This window comes from Chrysemys picta, chromosome 21 (assembly GCF_011386835.1).
Source record: "Chrysemys picta bellii isolate R12L10 chromosome 21, ASM1138683v2, whole genome shotgun sequence".
NCBI lineage: Eukaryota > Metazoa > Chordata > Testudines > Emydidae > Chrysemys > Chrysemys picta.
The window spans coordinates 21462812-21479843 of record NC_088811.1 but is presented as its reverse complement, the minus strand read 5'-3'; the positions used below and the strand labels follow the sequence as shown (position 1 = coordinate 21479843).

The following is a 17032-nucleotide window of genomic DNA, read 5'->3' as shown; positions in this document are numbered from 1 at the left end:
TGGTAGCAGATGACAGAACAAGGAGTAACAGTCTCAAGTTGCAGTTGGGGAGGTTTAGGTTGGATATTAGGTAAAAAAATTTCACTAGGAGGGTGGTGCAGCACTGGAATGGGTTACCTAGGGAGGTGCTGGAATCTCCTTCCTTAGAGGTTTTTAACAAAGCCCTGGCTGGGATGATTTAGTTGGGGATTGGTCCTGCTTTGAGCAGGGGGTTGGATTAGATGACCTCCTGAGGTCCCTTCCAACCCTGATATTCTATGATTCTATGAAGACAACTGACTCTTGATAGTGCTTTTCTCAGGAAAAACTGTCAGCAATGAAGAGAAGCCATGAAACAAAGCACAGAGAAGAAGAGCTGGACGAACCTGGCAAACTGGTGTACAAAGAAAAAGAAAAAGAAACAAAGGGATAAAAGAGGAAGCTGTATATAATGTCACCAAAAACTATGATTTTGAGAATGAAATTTTAACCTGTGAAGAAATGTCACTCTCTCAATAGCCAGCAAACAGGAAAATATCTATGGAACTTAATTACACACTGAACTATAACCGGGATGAACTGCATCAGGAACTAATGAATAACAAAACAGATTGCTTTCATCATCATAAAGCGTGGAGCAGGTAAGAAGATGAAGTAGCTTGTTTTGATTACCAGTTTATTTCACATCAGGCAATTGAAATCCCAAAGAATTGTACTGAAAGTGGCAAATCTGGGAAGAACCAGTGTGGCACCAACATAGATTCTGTGCAGCTTTGATCAATCCTAGCAAAATACAACTTCTAAAAGACTTAATGATACTAAAGTTCTTACTGGCAACATTCTCACGGACTTTGACTTCGGCAGGGACCTTTGATTAAGGACTTCAGGAATGGGCTCTTAATCTCTGACGAGTTTAAGCAATTAAAACCTGAAGCCATATACATATTTTCACTGCCTCATCTGCACCATGCATTATCAGCCAGAAGAATTAAGAGAAATTACCAAGACCTGAAGTGGAGGATAACATCCACTCCTCATAGAATATCATAGACTATCAGGTTTGGAAGGGACCTCAGGAGGTATCTAGTCCAACCCCTGCTCAGAAGCAGTGACTGTGGAATTGTGATCTCAGTCACACTGGTCAGTTGGCAAACTTGGTTCAGAACATCAGTAGGGGAGATCTACTTGGTTCTGATGAAAAATAGAACATTTCCAAAATATGAGTGGATGTTTCTCTGGCTACCTGCTCATAGATCAATCAAACACACTTGGATTCAGATTTTCAAAGGAGTCAAAGGGAGTCCAATTCTCATTAATTTGGGCAGCTAACTCTCTGGCTTCCTTGAAAATCCCAGACTTGCATTTTAACCAGGGTTCCTGAAGCAGTCCTGAAAACCCTTCAGGCTAACAAATTTTAGTTGCACAACATGGATGGGGCCAAAGGAAGTTAAAACCCTTTTGACCTGAAGTATTTTTTAAATTATGTTTAATAGCCACTGCAGAAAACATTAATTAAGCATAGATGGGGCCTTAAATAGTATGTAGTAATTTGAGCTTTACACCTCTCATCCCTCAATAGTCAATGTATTTGGACTAGAGCCACAAAAGGACATCAGCCCCACTGAGATCCTCAAAAACCCCACTCAACTGGTACCTAAGGTTCCAAGGTGCTGACATTCAGCCATTAAAGTCCCATAGATACCTACATTTCTGCCAGTGAACAGGTGGACAGCTGCCTTGGTCTAGGCACTCTCCTCACTCCTAAACCCCAGCATGATCCTCAAACTAGGCCTATCTCCTCCACAGGGCCCAAGGGTGGGGAGGGGTAGGGGGGGTGTACCTAAACCCACACAAAGCCACCAGAGGAGGAAGCACCCTGTTAGAAGAATGTTTAGACTTTATCCTATTTACTTCACAATCATAATCTTGCTTCTGGCCTTGCTTTTAATTTAAACAGGCTGAATAAGCAAGCAAGAGAATGTAAGTGAAAGCACAAGGCTGCACCCCCTCCCCCCTACCAAGCGAGCTGATAGCCTTGCCTTTCAGTAATAAGAGAAGATAAGGGGACCCAATCGAGCAAGGGGCTGCTATGGTAACCCCGCAGTTGGAAGGTGTAAGGAAGAGACACTGAGTCCGCGAGAGAGTGTCCATGGCCAAAAGTAACCTCGCTCCTTATCCCTCCTGTCAAGTATGAAAGAGATGGTCTTATTGCCCCTAGACTCAAGACTCCCCAGAACGGACCACGACCATCTACTGAAAGGGGTGGTACCAGGGCAGGGGCATTACAAGTATCATTCAGTTTGCCAAGAATAGGGGGGAGAAGAGGGAGCTCCGTCGGTGTGCGGAGCTAGAGGTCAGGAGAAGAAGGGGGTTCTATCGGCGTCTAGAACTGTAGTTGGGGGAGGGAAAGAGGAAAACTCTATCGGCGTATAGAGATAAGCCTGACTGGTGTGAAGGGCTTTGGAATATGCTTGTTTAGCCCCAGTAAACCTTTCGCATTGCCTGCAGACTGGACTCTGGACTGTTATTTTAGGCAAACTCTGTCTGGGAACTGAGAAGGAGGAGGGAGCTGGACCCCCGCCAACACCCCCCTTTATAACGTTTAACTCAGTGGTTAGTGCTCTCACCCAGGGCCTGGGTTCATTTCCTTCCTCTGCCTGCCGTGGAAAAGGGATTTCAACGTGGGTCTCCCACCTCCCCAGACAGTGCCCTGACCACTGGCCTATGGGGTATTCTTGGGCCAGGGCTGCTCAATTGCTTCTGTTGACACAGTTCCATGGTGCATACATAATTAAATATGCCTTGGGGCACAGGGATTGGAACCCAGGTCCCATATCCTGGGTGAGTGCTCTGGCCCCTGGGCTAAAAGCTCTAAGGGGAGACAGTAACAATGCCACACACACACACACACACACACACACACACTCTCTCTCTCTCTCACACTTTTTGCAGGAAAGGGCTTAGGCACCTAACTCCAGGAAAGGGCTCACAGCCGAGAACCCAAAGTAGAGATGAGTGCTCTCTCTGATCCACACCCACTCTTTGAGGGTGGGGCTTAGGCCAGCCCCATCTCTGGCTAGCAGGCTGGCTCCTGTGAATCCCAACTCTCCCCATGCATTGTCTAGGTGCCTCACTCACTAAGTCTCCCCATGCATTGTCTAGGTGCCTCACTGGGGGCTGTGGGTTCCACGAGGTAGCAAGATACCTAAAAGTTAGGCTCTCCAACGCTGAGCATAGCAACCCCCAAGTCCCCTTTGTGAATAAAAAGGAGATTGTTGGTGAGCAGAACTCTGTGCTAATGTAGATGGTCTCTGAGGTTTTCTCCTCACCCTTGGAAATGAAATAAGGCCTGCAAACAAACAGAAGACTTTCAAGTAGCTGCTTTTCACCTTCTCTATCTACAACCACCTGTCCTTAAACAGCAAGTTAATACAATTTCAGTGCTAAATTAAAAAAATATCATGGGCAATTCCAATTTTTTTTAAGCAAGGGAGCTGCCTCAGGAGGGCTGTTGTGGAGAAATGAAGGGGGCTACCTCAGTCGGACTGCTCCAGGGTGAGTATGGGAAGGTTACCTATAGAGTGATGTACACGGGGTTGCTTGTCGGGCAGTAGAGAGATTGTATTGGAGGGTATATAAGGAGATGTTGGGGCAGCATGGGGGATTAAAGGGGGATGTATAATTGGTTGTTAGGAGTTGTATGGGGGCAATATAGCAGGCTATGGGGGTGGCATGGGGCAGTATAAGGGGCTGCTTGGGGCAGTATGGGAATGCTTGAGGGCAAGATAAAGGGATGTATAGGGGACTGTTGGGGGTGATATAGTGACAGTTGATAAAGGGACTCCTGGTGGTAGTAAAGGGGTTGCTTGGGGGCAGCCCAGGGGGTGTACAGAGGTTCCTGGGGAACAGTAAAGGGGAGGAGATGTGGGGGGGCTGCTGCGGGTAGTATAGTAGGGATGTATAGGGGCGGCTGGGGGAAGGCATAGGAGATGTAGGGGGCTGCTGAGGGTGGCATAGTGCAGGTGTACAGGGGCTCTAAGGGCTGCTGGCAAGCGGTGAAGGGGATGCCTGGGCCCGGTGCAGGGGGCTGCTTCCCCTCCCTCTCCCGGAGGCCCCGGCCGTCACTTCCTGTGGAATTTTCCCGGGGATGGGGGGGGGGAGCGGGTATAAAAGCGACCGCGGGGCCGCCGGGAGCAGCAGCTGGAGCCCGAGCCACGTCCGAGTGCGGAGCCCCGCGCCCCTGGTGAGTGCGGCTGGGGGCCGGGCCGGGCGATGGGCGGGTCCGGGTCTCCGCGGGCGCTGTCCAGCTTCCCCAGCGTCTGCGAGCACCCGTGTGGGGGGAGCCCTGCGCCCCGTCCTTCCCCCATTCCCCCAAACCACGAGCCCTGCACCCCCGGCTTGCCCGCATCACCCCCAAACCTCCAGTCCTGCACCCTCGACCCCCTCCCAGCTAGCCCTGCACTCCTGGCTTGCCCCCATCCCCGCACCCTGTCCTCCCCCAACCCTACACTCCAGTCCTGCCCCCAGCCTCCCCTGTCCTGCACCCCCATTCTGTCCCCATCACTCCAACCCCCCCAGCCCTGAACCCGGTACCCCCCCCAGCCCTGCCTCCCCCTGGCTGCAGCCTGTCTCCCCCTCACCCTCTGGATCCCCCTCCACCCAGCCGCAGCCTGTCTCGCTCTCACCCCGCTCGGCCCCATCTCCAGCTGCAGCCTGTCATCTCCCTCGGCCCCACCAGACTCAGCCTGTTGTCCCCTGACCCCCATTGGCCCCACTCAGCCACCTTGGTCCCCCTTAGTAGCAGCCTATTGCTCCTTCAGCCACAGCCTATTCCCCCGTCCCCACTCCTTACCCCCTTCCTCACACCCTCAGGCACGGCCTATTCCCCCGTCCCCACTCCTTACCCCCTTCCTCACACCCTCAGGCACGGCATGTTACCCCCAAGTGATCTTAGCTGCAGTAACCCAATAACTGCGTGGGGCCTTTGCCCCCACGTCCCTCAATGTCTTTGTGCCAAGTTATTCCTCACCCCGTCTCTGAAGGGTTTTATCTAGGCCCCCAACTACGTTCCCTTGGGAACGCCTCCTCCCAGCTCTCCACCAAAATTGTCAGCGCTGCAAAACTGTTCTCTGCATCTTCAGAACTGAAGAAGGCATTACAGGTCTTGCCCATTTCGCAGGGGAAAAAATTGCTTCTTTGGCCACTTTCCCTGCTCTACCCCAGGCACAAACACCAAACTGCACCTAAAACGACACAAACCGAAATCTAGACAGAAACCCACTGCTGTCCTAGCGACATCGCTCAGCGCTATAACAAACTTCAGTCCTGTTCAATGGAGGTGGTCGATCTCACCCTCGCTGCAGATGCAGCTGGGTGGATGGAAGAATTCTTCTACTGATCGCTCTACCGCGTCTGGAGTGGGTGGGTTTATGGCAGCGATGGGAAAACCTGGAGTGTCTACACTACACCAGTGTAGCGGCGGGGCTGGGGCTGTGCATTTGTAGCGTAAACATACCTGCGGTCTCAGTGCACCAGTGTCTTCCCACTTCTGCAGTTCCAGCCCCTTGGACCGGCCCCGTTGTGGAAGGCAGTAAACCCTGGTCCAACCACTTCTCCCGCTATCTCCAGCGCTCCTCCCACCCCACTAATCCAGTGTGTTTTGCAAAACATTCTGTCCTGTGAATTAGCCCCACCCTGTTCCATGACTCAGGGCATTTATGAGAAGGGGATTGGTTATAAAATAAAGAAGTGCGTCAGGCTAGTGTTTTCGGCACAGGGCTGGGAGCAAAGAAACGCTTAATTCGAACCCTGGCTCTGCCATTGATTTGGGTAAGTCACTTCTCTGTGCCTCGGTTTCCCATCCTTAAAAGCGGTAACATGCCTGGATGCTGGATGCCGGAGGACGGTGGGGGTGTTGTGAGGATGCGTCTGTGTTTGTGGACAGTGCTTGAATGCAATAGGGGCAAACATGGGCGGCGGGTGGAGCCACCCTTGGGAAGGCGAGCCCCGAGACCCCCCCGCCCCTCCCCCGAGACCGGAGCCCCGAGACCCCCCCGCCACTCCCGCGAGACCGGAGCCCCGAGTCCCCCCCGCCCCTCCTCCGAGACCCGCGGCCGGAGCCCCGAGACCCCCCCGCCACTCCCCGGAGACCCGGTCCAGCCGAAGCCCCTCGCCCCCGCCCGGAGCTGCCCCGGGCCAACCGCGCCTCCCCTCCGCAGAGCCCAAGCTGCTGCGGGGAAAAGCCTCCCGCTGCGTCCGAAGCAGCTTTGCTATGCCCTATGCAGGTTCCGGGGCGGCCGAGGGGGCGTATGTTTTACTCAGCTTCCGGGGTCCATCAGTAACTCGCTGGAGTCCAGGGAGATGACCCGGGAAGCTGAATAGCACATCCCGCCCCCTCGGCCGCCCCGGAACCTGCATGGGGCATAACACAGCGACCGCTTCCCCCGCCGGAGCCGCCCCGGGCCTGTTCTACCCCCGCCCCCGAGTCAGGCGTGACTCCGCGCGGCGTTAGCAGCATCAGGACAGGCAGAGCCTGCGTCCGTGCCAAGCTCGCTCCCTGGAAGCTGGCCGGCAAATCCAGGGCCAGAGTCTCCTCCCCGTCACCTAATTGTACACCAGTCTCGCGCCGGTAGCTTTGGTGCCGTTCCCTTGATTTACACGAGGGGCAGTGGGAGGAGAACCGGGCCCAGGGTCCCCCCGGTCACCGAGCCTGGGCTGCACCGGCAGCGCTCGCTCCTCGCCTCTAATCTCCTTTAGCCTGGGAACGGCTTTGGGCTGCTTTGGCTGCAGGTAGTCCTAGCCCGGATGAGCCAGTTTATCATGATCCCGTTTGGTTGGGGCCTGCGGCACTGGCTCATTGTTTTCCCTGGGGGGAGCCTTCCCGGAGGAAAACTTGTGGTTTTCTTCTGATCTCAGCCTGCAGCTTGAGCAGTGGAAGACTGGCAGGGCCCGGGAGGAGTTTAGAGAAGATGGGCGCAGTTGAACAGCCAAGTTCCTCCTTTCCCTTCCAGGGGTAGGGGTGACCCGAGAGTGCTCGTGCTGTCGAGGCCAAAGGGCAATAAACCAAGCGCTGGCTGAGTGATTTGCAAACTGATCACTTTGGTCCCTTCCAGTCAGGGGCCTTTTTCCTCCTGGTTCCGTTGCCGTGGGCACTGGATTTGCTAGGTGTCTCTTGCAAAGGAAGTGGTGCTCCTGTGATGGATTAAGCTGCTCAAAGGGAGTTAGTGGCTAAAAATCTACTCTCACCCTCCAGTAAAAACCAGCCTGCGTTCTGAGGGTTAGAAGGAGCACTTGCGAGTTTTTTACCTGACAAGCTGGGAGGGGGGGGGGGAGAGAGAGAGAGTGTGTGTGTGTGTGTGTGTGTGTGTGTGAGACACAAGAAGAATGGCCCAGAGGGTGGCTCCAAAGTTTTCTCTGAACTACACCAACCTTCTGAGCGCCCTTCCATCCCCAAACTCCAGCTCAGACCTTCCCTTTCCCTCTAAACTTTTGAAAAGCTGTCACATGTGAATGTTAGGGGAGGACAGATTGCACCCCTTCGCCACACCACTTTTCCAGATCCATGTGTATGGAGATTTTAGCTGCCTGCAGCAAGTTCCCCCTTTCTCATTGCCCCTGTCCCTGCTGTCTCCCCTGCATCGGCTGCCTTCACTGGCCCCCCACCCATCCCTCCATTGCTCCTGGCCCCCACTGCCTCCCCTGCTCCCACCCCCATCGCTCCTGGCTCCCACTGACCCCCCCCCCCCCCAGTCCTGCCCCCATCCCCCGATCACCCCAGCCTCTGCTGCCTCCTCATCCATCCTCCCGATCCCCGCTGTTCTCCCGGGCTTCCCACCCATCCTTCTTGGTCCCTGCTGCCTCCCTGGACTCCCCATCACCCTTGGGCCCTGCTGCCTCCCCCAGATTTTCCCAATCTCCCTTCTCTGGCCTCACAGCCCCGCCCTATTCCTTGCCTCTAGACTACCACCCCCAGTGCCCTGGGCAGTCAAGGCCAAGCCTGGTAGGATCCATCTGCTATTGTCCCTCAATTCACTCATCCTTGCACTTCCCCGTCTTGATGCTCTAGAATGATAACATTGCACTTCCGAAACCTCAGAGCAGTCTCTGATGAACCCTGGGATTTCAGAAATGCAATGCACTGCGGGGTGGAAATACCAGGGAAGTCTCCGACTGCAGGGAAGTGTAACTGGATCCAGCAGAGGGTAAACTCTTCTTCGGGCTTAAAGCAAAATCACTTTTAGTTCATCTCTGCCACTTAATTAACATATAGATACAGTAAGAGTAACAGTTTCCTTAAAGGTTTTCTCTGTAAGAGGGAAGGGGTGTTTCTTCCCCCCCCCCCCTTAACAGTGTGTTTCTAGGCTTAGTAAATTGTCTTTCAAATCTCAGGGATTCTCTTGTATAAGCAAGTTTGGTCTTGAAATTGCACAAGCACTAATCTTCCTTTCAGAGTACAGTAATGACCGTAATACCCTGTGGAATTGTCCCCGGATCAGTCCTAGAAGTTTCATTCTGAGCCTAGTGCAGGCTGGGTTAGGAATTCTGCTCCCACTGAATCAGTGGGATTTAAACCCCCAACTCATCTAGGATCCTTGGAAGACCCAGCCTGCCCCACGTCCTGCAGCAATGACCAATAAAGCTCAAACGCATGCACAGAATCTCAGCGCTTTGATTTCAGGTAGTTCCAGAACCAAATGCTCCTACCCCGAAGCACAGCGGTGGGGGCTTTCACAGGAGACAGGAGAGCAAGCAATCTATTTGCTAGTTGAGCCTGCTTCTGTCAGCTGATCTGGAGTCTAGCATTGTTTATTTAACAGTGTGAAGCAAGCTTTGTCCTAGTGGTAATGAGTGTTGTGCAAGTAAGCAGAAATGCTTAGCTGTATAGTTCCAAAGGATATGCCCATCTCTGGAGTGTAGCTTTTGTACTTCCGGCCACGAGGGAAGTTTGGGTATTTGGTACAATGGCACTTCTTGACGGTGTTTTTTGTTTTGCTTTGGTCACAAGTCACACACAAAGTGGGTGTATTTAGATGCTGGCAGAGCCTTCCCCAGTTGATTGGCCTTTTATAATACCCATTTGGTAATTGAGATGAACAATTTGGGCAATGATAACTAGATGCTGTGTGCATGATCTAACCTCTCTATAAATGTTTTTATTAGTCTTCAGTAGTAGAAGAGTGCAGTATCCCATAATAATTCAGCAAAGATGTGGATGGTGTCGCCCCCTTCTGGTGAGTACTTCTTAAAACTTTGAGCATGTCTTACTTCTTTCTGCACACTGATCTACTGACCCAGCTCTATTTTCACTGAAAACACAAACAAACAAACCAGCATCCATACAACTTGGGAACCAGAGAGGAAGCATGGAGCAAATGTTCCATTTATCATGAAAGGATGTTTAGTTGCCAGAGGTGTGTTAGTGTATAGATTAGGGCGGGGGTAGAAAAGAAGATTTCATTTTAGATCAGAAACCACAAAGAGACAACAACCACCAAGCTTGTCCAGTAGTTCTTGCAGCTGGTTGGAAAATGGGGGGAATTTGTGAACGTTTTTGTACGCCCTCTGCTCATCACTTATTTTGGGGTTAGAATTTCAAAACTTTTCATCCACTTCTGGTCATTCTTGGCAAATTGTGTTGCCCTTCTTAATGGGACCTTTTTTCTGGCTTTGATTACAGTTTGAGCTGAGGGAAGGAGTTGCAGTCTGGTAGTTCTTCAGGATTTCAGGCTACAACTCCAGAGATCCTGGGATTGTGGCCTAGGCAGATAGGGCTCCCCATTTTCCCCCTCTGCCAACGCCCGATCCTTCAGAAGCCATTCTGTCACTGGCTCTGCACCTCCCACACATGTTCAGCCCATACTGTCCTAGACGAGGAATTGGAGGTGAAGGGGAAGCTGGAGTTCTTCTCAGAATCCACCAGCTTAATGTGGAGCATCTGGTCCCAGCACATCCCATCGCACTCCGCAGAGCCCCAGCCCTGTGGATGCTTGTGGAGGGACTGTTTATAGAGGAAAGGAGCACAGAGCAGAGTCACCGCACCCTGCTTTCCACACCCTTTCTTCCTGCCTGTTCCTGGTGACTTTAGTTCCCCCTCTCCCCCTGGCCAAAGTATAAGGGTACAGCCAGCCCTTGGGCTGAAATGTGGCCTACCAGGCTTAGCCACATAAAGAACTACACAACATGTAGATGTAAGATTTAATAATTACTTATGATTAACAATCCACTGGCTTTTGAGGTTTTTTTACTCTGGTACAACTGAGACAAGGTGTAAAAAGCTGAATCCAGCCAAAAGTCATTCCCCTTCTTTTCAGTACTTCATGGAAAAAATAAAACTTGATATCTTATTAATGGTGGTAGCATCCAAAGGCTCCTGTCATTCCAAGAGCAGGAGACTTCATTGCACTTAATGTACAAACCTATAGGAAGACATGGTCTCTGCCCCAAAGAGCTTAAAATATTAAACATAATCATTTAACACTCAGGCCAGCCTGGCCTGCTGGGGTCGCAGTGTCATTTTAACGTGTGTGTGTGTGTGTGTGTGTGTGTGTGTGTGTGTGTGTATTAAAATACCCCCCCCCCCCCCACACACACACACACAAGTGCAATGTAAGTGTTGGTTTGACAAGGAACAAAGCCTGGAGATTGAAAGTTAAGCCTGACTCTCTTCTTGAACTTGGGGCCCAATCCTTTTCCTGTTGGAATCCAGAGTCTTTCCATGGAATTTAACGGCTCTTGGATCAGGGCCTTTTCTGTCTCAGTTTGTGATAGGCTGACCAAGGAGCCAAATAATTACATCCTGCGCTGGATGGGTGCATGCGAATCTCATTGAAGTCATTAGGAGCTGTGCACACGCATCCAAAGGCAGAATTTGGTCTGTAATTTTTAACATTAATGTGTGTGATTCTGTGATGTCCATAAAATTCCTTCCTTGATATTGCTGGAGGTTTGTTTGTTTGTTGTTCTTTTAACATAGGTTTGAGTGTTCTCTTTCCTCCTCCCATGTCTGTGTTCTAGAAGGTTTTTCACACAGCCATTCCTGGGCATGATCCATCTTTACTTCTGAACTTTAACAATCTGATTTTAATGAACTGATTTTTAATGATCACGTAACTACTAGCTACCAAACAACTCCCCCACTACAGTTACCTTCCAAGATCGCAGTTCCCTATGCCGTAATATGCTGCCCTCCACATAATGAGGAAACAGTCGGAAAACACAGGTTCTGAATTAGCATTTCTCCAGTTCTCCTAAAACACAGTCTGTGGCCCAGAGAGCATTTTTACTTAGAAATCCTCTCCTGAATGGGCCCTACAGTATCAGAATTGCGTGATATTGCTAGTTTTTAAATGTCTCTGACTATTTTTTTTTTTTTCACATGCACTCCACTGGAGGTATACAAATAGAGAGGCTGCCGTGTGCTTCTTATGAGAGAATCTAGCTGGCTCATGTGATAACTGCTTCTCTCCTACTATTCTTTTTTCCCCTGCTAGCCTAAAGCAGACTGCAGTCAGCTTGAACTAGCAATTGTGTACTCCTGTGCAGTTGGTAAGGGTTGAGTTCAGTCTGCTTTGCACTAGAGAGGTGACTGCGTTGGGAAACGGGAATTGGACCCTATTCTCACGGCCAAGGAATACATTTGATGTAGCTGAGTCGTGCACAAACACTGTCTTCAAGGTTTGAATAGAGGGGGGTTAAATTTCTTTTAAAAATGTAATTCCAGTTTTGCTTGATTGCAGAATGACTGAAATTGGATTTGGAGCATGAGATTAGCATTCACGGCCTCTCAGTGCAGCAGTTTCTCCATTGGGTTAAGATACCAGCATCACGTTATACCTGCCTTCTGAAATTAATCATGGGTGGAATTCCCCCCCACGCTGCGGAAGGATTACATGAGAGCAATACATCCGTGCTGTCCTGGCCTGTGTGCCTGGGATGTCATTTTGAAACTTGTCCTGAATCATTCTTGTGACCTTGAGCCCAGACTGTGTTCTCTCTGGTAGTGTTGTCAATCAGGGCAAACTCCACTTGAAGTCGATGGCATTATGGTGGTGTAAAACCAGGATAAGTGAGATCAGAATCAGGCCTTGGGTGTCTCCCCAGTCTCAATAGGTCTAATTATACCCATCTATTTGACAGTGTCACAGAATCTGTCCTGTGCCACAGAAGTGCATTTTGTTTTTTGAAAAGTGCTAGCCCCTGAGTTTGCAAGATAACCTTCTAAGTGTGAACTGAGCCTACATCAATGCAGAATTGTCTTGCTGATTATGCAGCCAGCCAGGAACAGCATCTGAGAGATGGTGACTAGCCCCATTCATGTCTGTGGCGTGTTGGCTATAAATGGCTGATGATGAAAATTCAAATGCTCTTGCTGTTAACTCTTTCACTACAGCAAGTGAATTCATGTAATATGTTCAGCCCATGCCTGCCTAGTTGCCAAAACCTCAGCTTCTCCCTGACATCTTCTGCACTGTGGTTGAGTTGCCAATACACAGTGCATTGCAAATATTGTGGGGGTGTAAAACAAATTCATTTGAATGTAGATCTAAATAATGCAGGAGCTATCATAGTGATTGTGTGAAGCATTTTCATATGTAAATTTAAAAAAAAGCCTTTAAAAGAAACCACAACATTTTCCTGAAGCTGCTTCAGAATTTCTACTTTTCGGCACTGGTGTCCCAGAGAAATCAGGGGGCCTTGCTATAGACTGGAGAGGAATATACAGTTTCTTAATTATGTCCCATTCACATCAGCATGAACAACGGCGTTAGCAGAGATAGTGTTTAAATCCTGTGGGACTGATTCTGATTGCACTTAAAGTGGTGAAAAGCTAGTGTAATGCCATTAACTTCATTGGTGTTACTGTTGAGTAACACTAGTTTATGGGAGTGAGAAGTTTAGTGTTTTACACCCATTTGCATAGGAGTAAATGACTGCGCAAGATGTAAGACAGTGAAGAGGCAGGTCCTTGGGGATGATCATGCAGGCAGGGAATGAAAATTAGGCTGTTGTCTCCTTGCCACTGTATTATTGGAGAACAGGGGTGCGACATGTCTCGTTTAATTGTGGCTGAAAATTGATAACTTGCATTGTAAGCAGCACCTTCCATGCTTTTGTGAACAGGTGAGAGAGGGGGAAGCACGTTCATATTTTAAAGGTAACTTTGCTGAAAGGCTTTTGCTTGGTAGACTGAGCTAATTGAAGTCATACCAAACTAGTTATAGTGAGACTAAGGGGAACTTTACTGCAAATCTGTCCTTTAAAAGGACACTGAGGTTTTTTAAGTCCCATTTTTCTTCTTGCTGCTTAATCACCCTTTGGGAGCTTGATACTGAAATTGCCATATCAGAATTATGTTCTCTGAAACTTGCATGCATGGCTGCTGGGTGACTTGCATGGGTTTTTTTCTTATCTGAGAAAATAGCATATAAGTATGGAGCTGTTAATGAATTATGTAGGTTTCTGCAAATATAGGTTAGCTCTTTGGATCTACAACCTTGAGGCTGTCCCTTTTAATGGGATTAACTGAAGGGAGATGTATTGATCATAGCATCTAAGCATGCTGGCTTGTCTGAGTTTAGCTCTCCAAATTGGTGGGAGGAGTTACTTTAATTTAGTCTGACCACAGTTTTTAGGGGTTCTTAGACTCAGCCTTTGCATCAACCCATGCCAGCTGTCATAAAGCTCTTATGCTACCATAAAAAAGCTCATGTTTTGAAATCTAGATGACTCTTTTCAAGTATAAGGTGGTGATCAAGAATATGGTAGGTCCCTAACATGCAGGATGGCCCTTCTGGGTTGGTAGCACAAACAGTTGCTTCATTGGAGATAAAAATATAATTTCACCACTTAATCTTCATAGGAGTCTACTGCAGCAACATTATTCCAAGAAGCAAAATCTCCTTCCACTTACCTATGAGACACATTTCCCCTATTCCTTTGCAAGTCACTCAGATTCCCTCTTACCTAGTGGAGAATTGTCACTGCCCATATAAAATTGAGTGAAGGGGACAAATAAGGGATGTGTGTGTCACCTTAGCAGGCATACTTTGTGTCTGAACCTGTAAGAGAGGTAGGTCACCAGTCATTCATAGACTATAAAACTACCACCTGCGGGGCCAGGATCTCAGCTGGTGCAAATTGGCACAAAGTCATTGGAGCTACACCTGTATACATCACCTGAGCATCTGGGCCACAATGGCTTCCTGGCAGGTGAAACTGCATGCTCTTAGAATTGACTTTGAATTTGTCTCCCCTGCTCAATGGCACCACTTTGAGCATGCCCAGCAGGGACACTGGAAAACCTTCTAGAGCCTTCCCTGCTCTCCTCTTCCTTTGCAGGGTTTCCCCCAAGCTCTAAGGAGGGGTTGGTGACATCATTTTCTGCACCGACTCCTCCCATTCATCTCTGTTCCGTAAAGCCTTTGCTCCCCTCTTAACCAGCTATAAACTAACTCCACAGGGAGCCACTTATGCTCTGTTGGACATTTGGGGTTGCATATTCAGACATCTGGGAACTTTGTCCACACCTTTACCTAAAATCTTGGGGGAAACCCTGCATTCTCTCTTGTCACTTCCTTTTCAATATGCCAATGTGTAAATTATGAGCAATAACTATATTCATTTCAGCCAGAAGAGTGCCTCCTGCCCGATTTACATTGAATTTGAATACAATCTAAACCTATCCTAGAACTAGTTTATTGTTTTAAACATCTTTCTGACTCTTCCACTGTGGATCATCTGAACTTGGCCATCTTGTTTTCAGTTTATACGAAGAGGCATATTTGCTCTCTGTCTACCTGTCCCTGCAGGAAGCCACAAAAAGCAACAATTTTTAAAGCCACATTAAAACATGTCACAATTAAAATAAACCAGCCGTACAAGAAGCCCACTTGCATAGTACTATGTGTACTGTGCACAAAGAACCCCCGCTCCCTTTTTCAGACACTTTCTTGGCACCAACGAGTGTTAGCTGGATGGAGAGAGACAGAATTTTTTTTCAGATTCACCAGGGTTTCCCTGAGCATTTTCAATATCATTTTGCTGATCTAGCATTTTGTTTTTTTTAATTCAGGATTGGAAACTCAGAGAAAGGAATACTTGAAGTGGGAATTTCCACAAGAAGATTTTCTCTGTAGAGGGGTAGAGGTTAGGCAATGTGTTGTTTGCAACCCGGATGACTTAGTGAGGATTTGCCTTGATCTTTCTTGGGGACAATTCATCTATAATGAGCTCATTGGCTTGGACAGCTCACGTTGGAAATGCTCCAAGAAACAGAGGCATTATCGTATCTCTAGCAATGGTGTTCTGTATTCAGAAATACAGGAGCCCAAAGTTCCCTCTAAACTGCGTGGCCGCACAGCAAGCAATAAAGGGCCGCACAGGTGCACAGCCACAGGGGCCTGGAGAGGAGAGAGGTAGGGGGGAGGGGAGCAAGGTGGGGCGTGCAGGGCTGCCATGGGCCTCTCCCCTGGCCCCGGAGCTACTGTCAGCAGGGAGAGGCACCGTGACCTCTCCCCCAGAGCCCCGGGGCAGCCTGCACCCCAAACTCCTCATCCCTGGCCCCACCCAGAGCCCACACCCCCAGCTGGAGCCCTCACCCCCACACCCCAACCCTCTGCCCCAGCCCTGAGCCCCCTTCTGCACCCCAAATCCCCCATCTCTGGCCCTTCCCCAGAGTCTGCACCCCCAGCCAGAGCCCTTGCCCCCCTGCACCCCAATGCCTTGCCCCAGCCCCGAGACCCCTCCCACACTCCAAACCCCTCGGCCCCAACCCCACTACACATCACCTCCTTATTGGTGCACATAACAAAATTCATTCCGCACATGGATATAAAAAATTAAAGGGAAGTTGCAGGAGCCCAGCTTGCTTTAGCCTACGCTGAGAACTCCTATTGACCTCCACAGGAGAGGCCCATGTGCATCCAAAGGCAGAATGTGGCCCATATGGCATGAGGGCCTGATCCGGCCCCCATTGGAAAGACTCATTGACTTCAATGGGAGCTGGATTGTGCCTTAAATGCGGGGAGGCTAGACTGCCTCACACCACGCCAGACACGCTGAGCCTGATCCTCCTGTCACACTGGGGAAACATTGCTGAAACCAATGGAGTCTCATTGCTGTGATAGGAGAATCCGGCCCTGTGGACATGGGAGTGGGATGTTGTTAGTTAACACTCATTGGTTGAATGTTTTAACCTCCTTCCCCCACGTAATCACAGTTGATGCAAGTGTACACAGGTTATTGTGAAAGACACTGCTCAAAAGTGGAACAAACTTGCCTTACTGGAGGCCAGTGGATAAACCCTTTTTTACAACAGAAAGGTAAAGAAATGCCAATTTCATACTTGATTTTTTTTTTAAACCCTTTGAGCACCCTCTCTCCATGTTCTGTTACTGCTGATGCTAGCAGCCGGCCATTGTGATGCCAAAAGCATTGTTGGGTATCAAGATTCTAATCTTTTTGTTGCTGCTTTTCTCTGTTTTCACTGATTGTTAAAATCCAAGATTTCTGCTGGGGAGGATTCCTGTCTGCAGCAACTCTGAGGTGGTTAGTAACCCCACAGTTCATATGGGGCCAGGAGTATTCATTAACTCGACAGGGCTCTTCAGAAGAACTAAGTTTTAACTCTCAGGGGATGGGCTGATATTTAACTTGAAAGAAAATCATGGGAGAAGGAATAAAACATTATTTTCAAAAATACACTTCTGTGGGCCATATCCGTCAGCCCTTATTCCGACAATTGAAGTTAATGGACTGGATTCGGATCTCATTTCGCCTGATGTAAATCCAAAATGACAAGTAATCCTGTCAGAGTTACTCTGGATCTACACCAGCAAAACTGAGAGAGAATCCAATCAAAGGGGAGTTTGGAGTAAGGATTTAGCTTATTTAAACTAAACGTCTGTCCCTATTTTGTGACTTGGCTGCAAGAAGTTAACGTAAGTCTATGGGCCTGATTCTCCTCTCACTTTCATCCGTTTTACAGCACTGTAGCTTGACTTCAGTGGAGTTCCTTTTGGTTTTTGCTCTTACTTACACCAGAATGACTAACGAG

General features: G+C 49.1%; 1 protein-coding gene and 1 long non-coding RNA gene across 13 annotated transcripts in view; one reads left to right on the top strand and one right to left on the bottom strand.

Annotated features, from left to right (window-relative positions):
- LOC101953842 (uncharacterized) overlaps positions 1–5599 on the bottom strand; it is a 33741-nt gene extending 28142 nt beyond the window's left edge. Inside the window, exon 1 of the long non-coding RNA XR_010594206.1 lies at positions 5495–5599. This is a non-coding gene — a long non-coding RNA (uncharacterized LOC101953842). The remainder of the gene's footprint in view (positions 1–5494) is intronic.
- The window catches only part of TMEM269 (transmembrane protein 269), a 38102-nt gene continuing 25054 nt past the window's right edge, over positions 3985–17032 (top strand). For 2 of the 12 annotated variants that reach the window (XM_065574864.1, XM_065574860.1), the window contains exons 1-3: positions 4180–4222; positions 9139–9209; positions 16196–16298. Coding sequence is in view for 3 of the 12 variants with exons in the window: in XM_024106587.3 (XP_023962355.1) it covers positions 9185–9209 (25 nt within the window). In the remaining 9 variants the exon portion in view is untranslated. Of the gene's footprint in view, positions 4223–5668; positions 5809–9138; positions 9210–9655; positions 16299–17032 lie in introns of those variants that run through there. The other 10 variants (XM_065574859.1, XM_065574863.1, XM_065574858.1 and 7 more) reach the window with 10 other exon arrangements.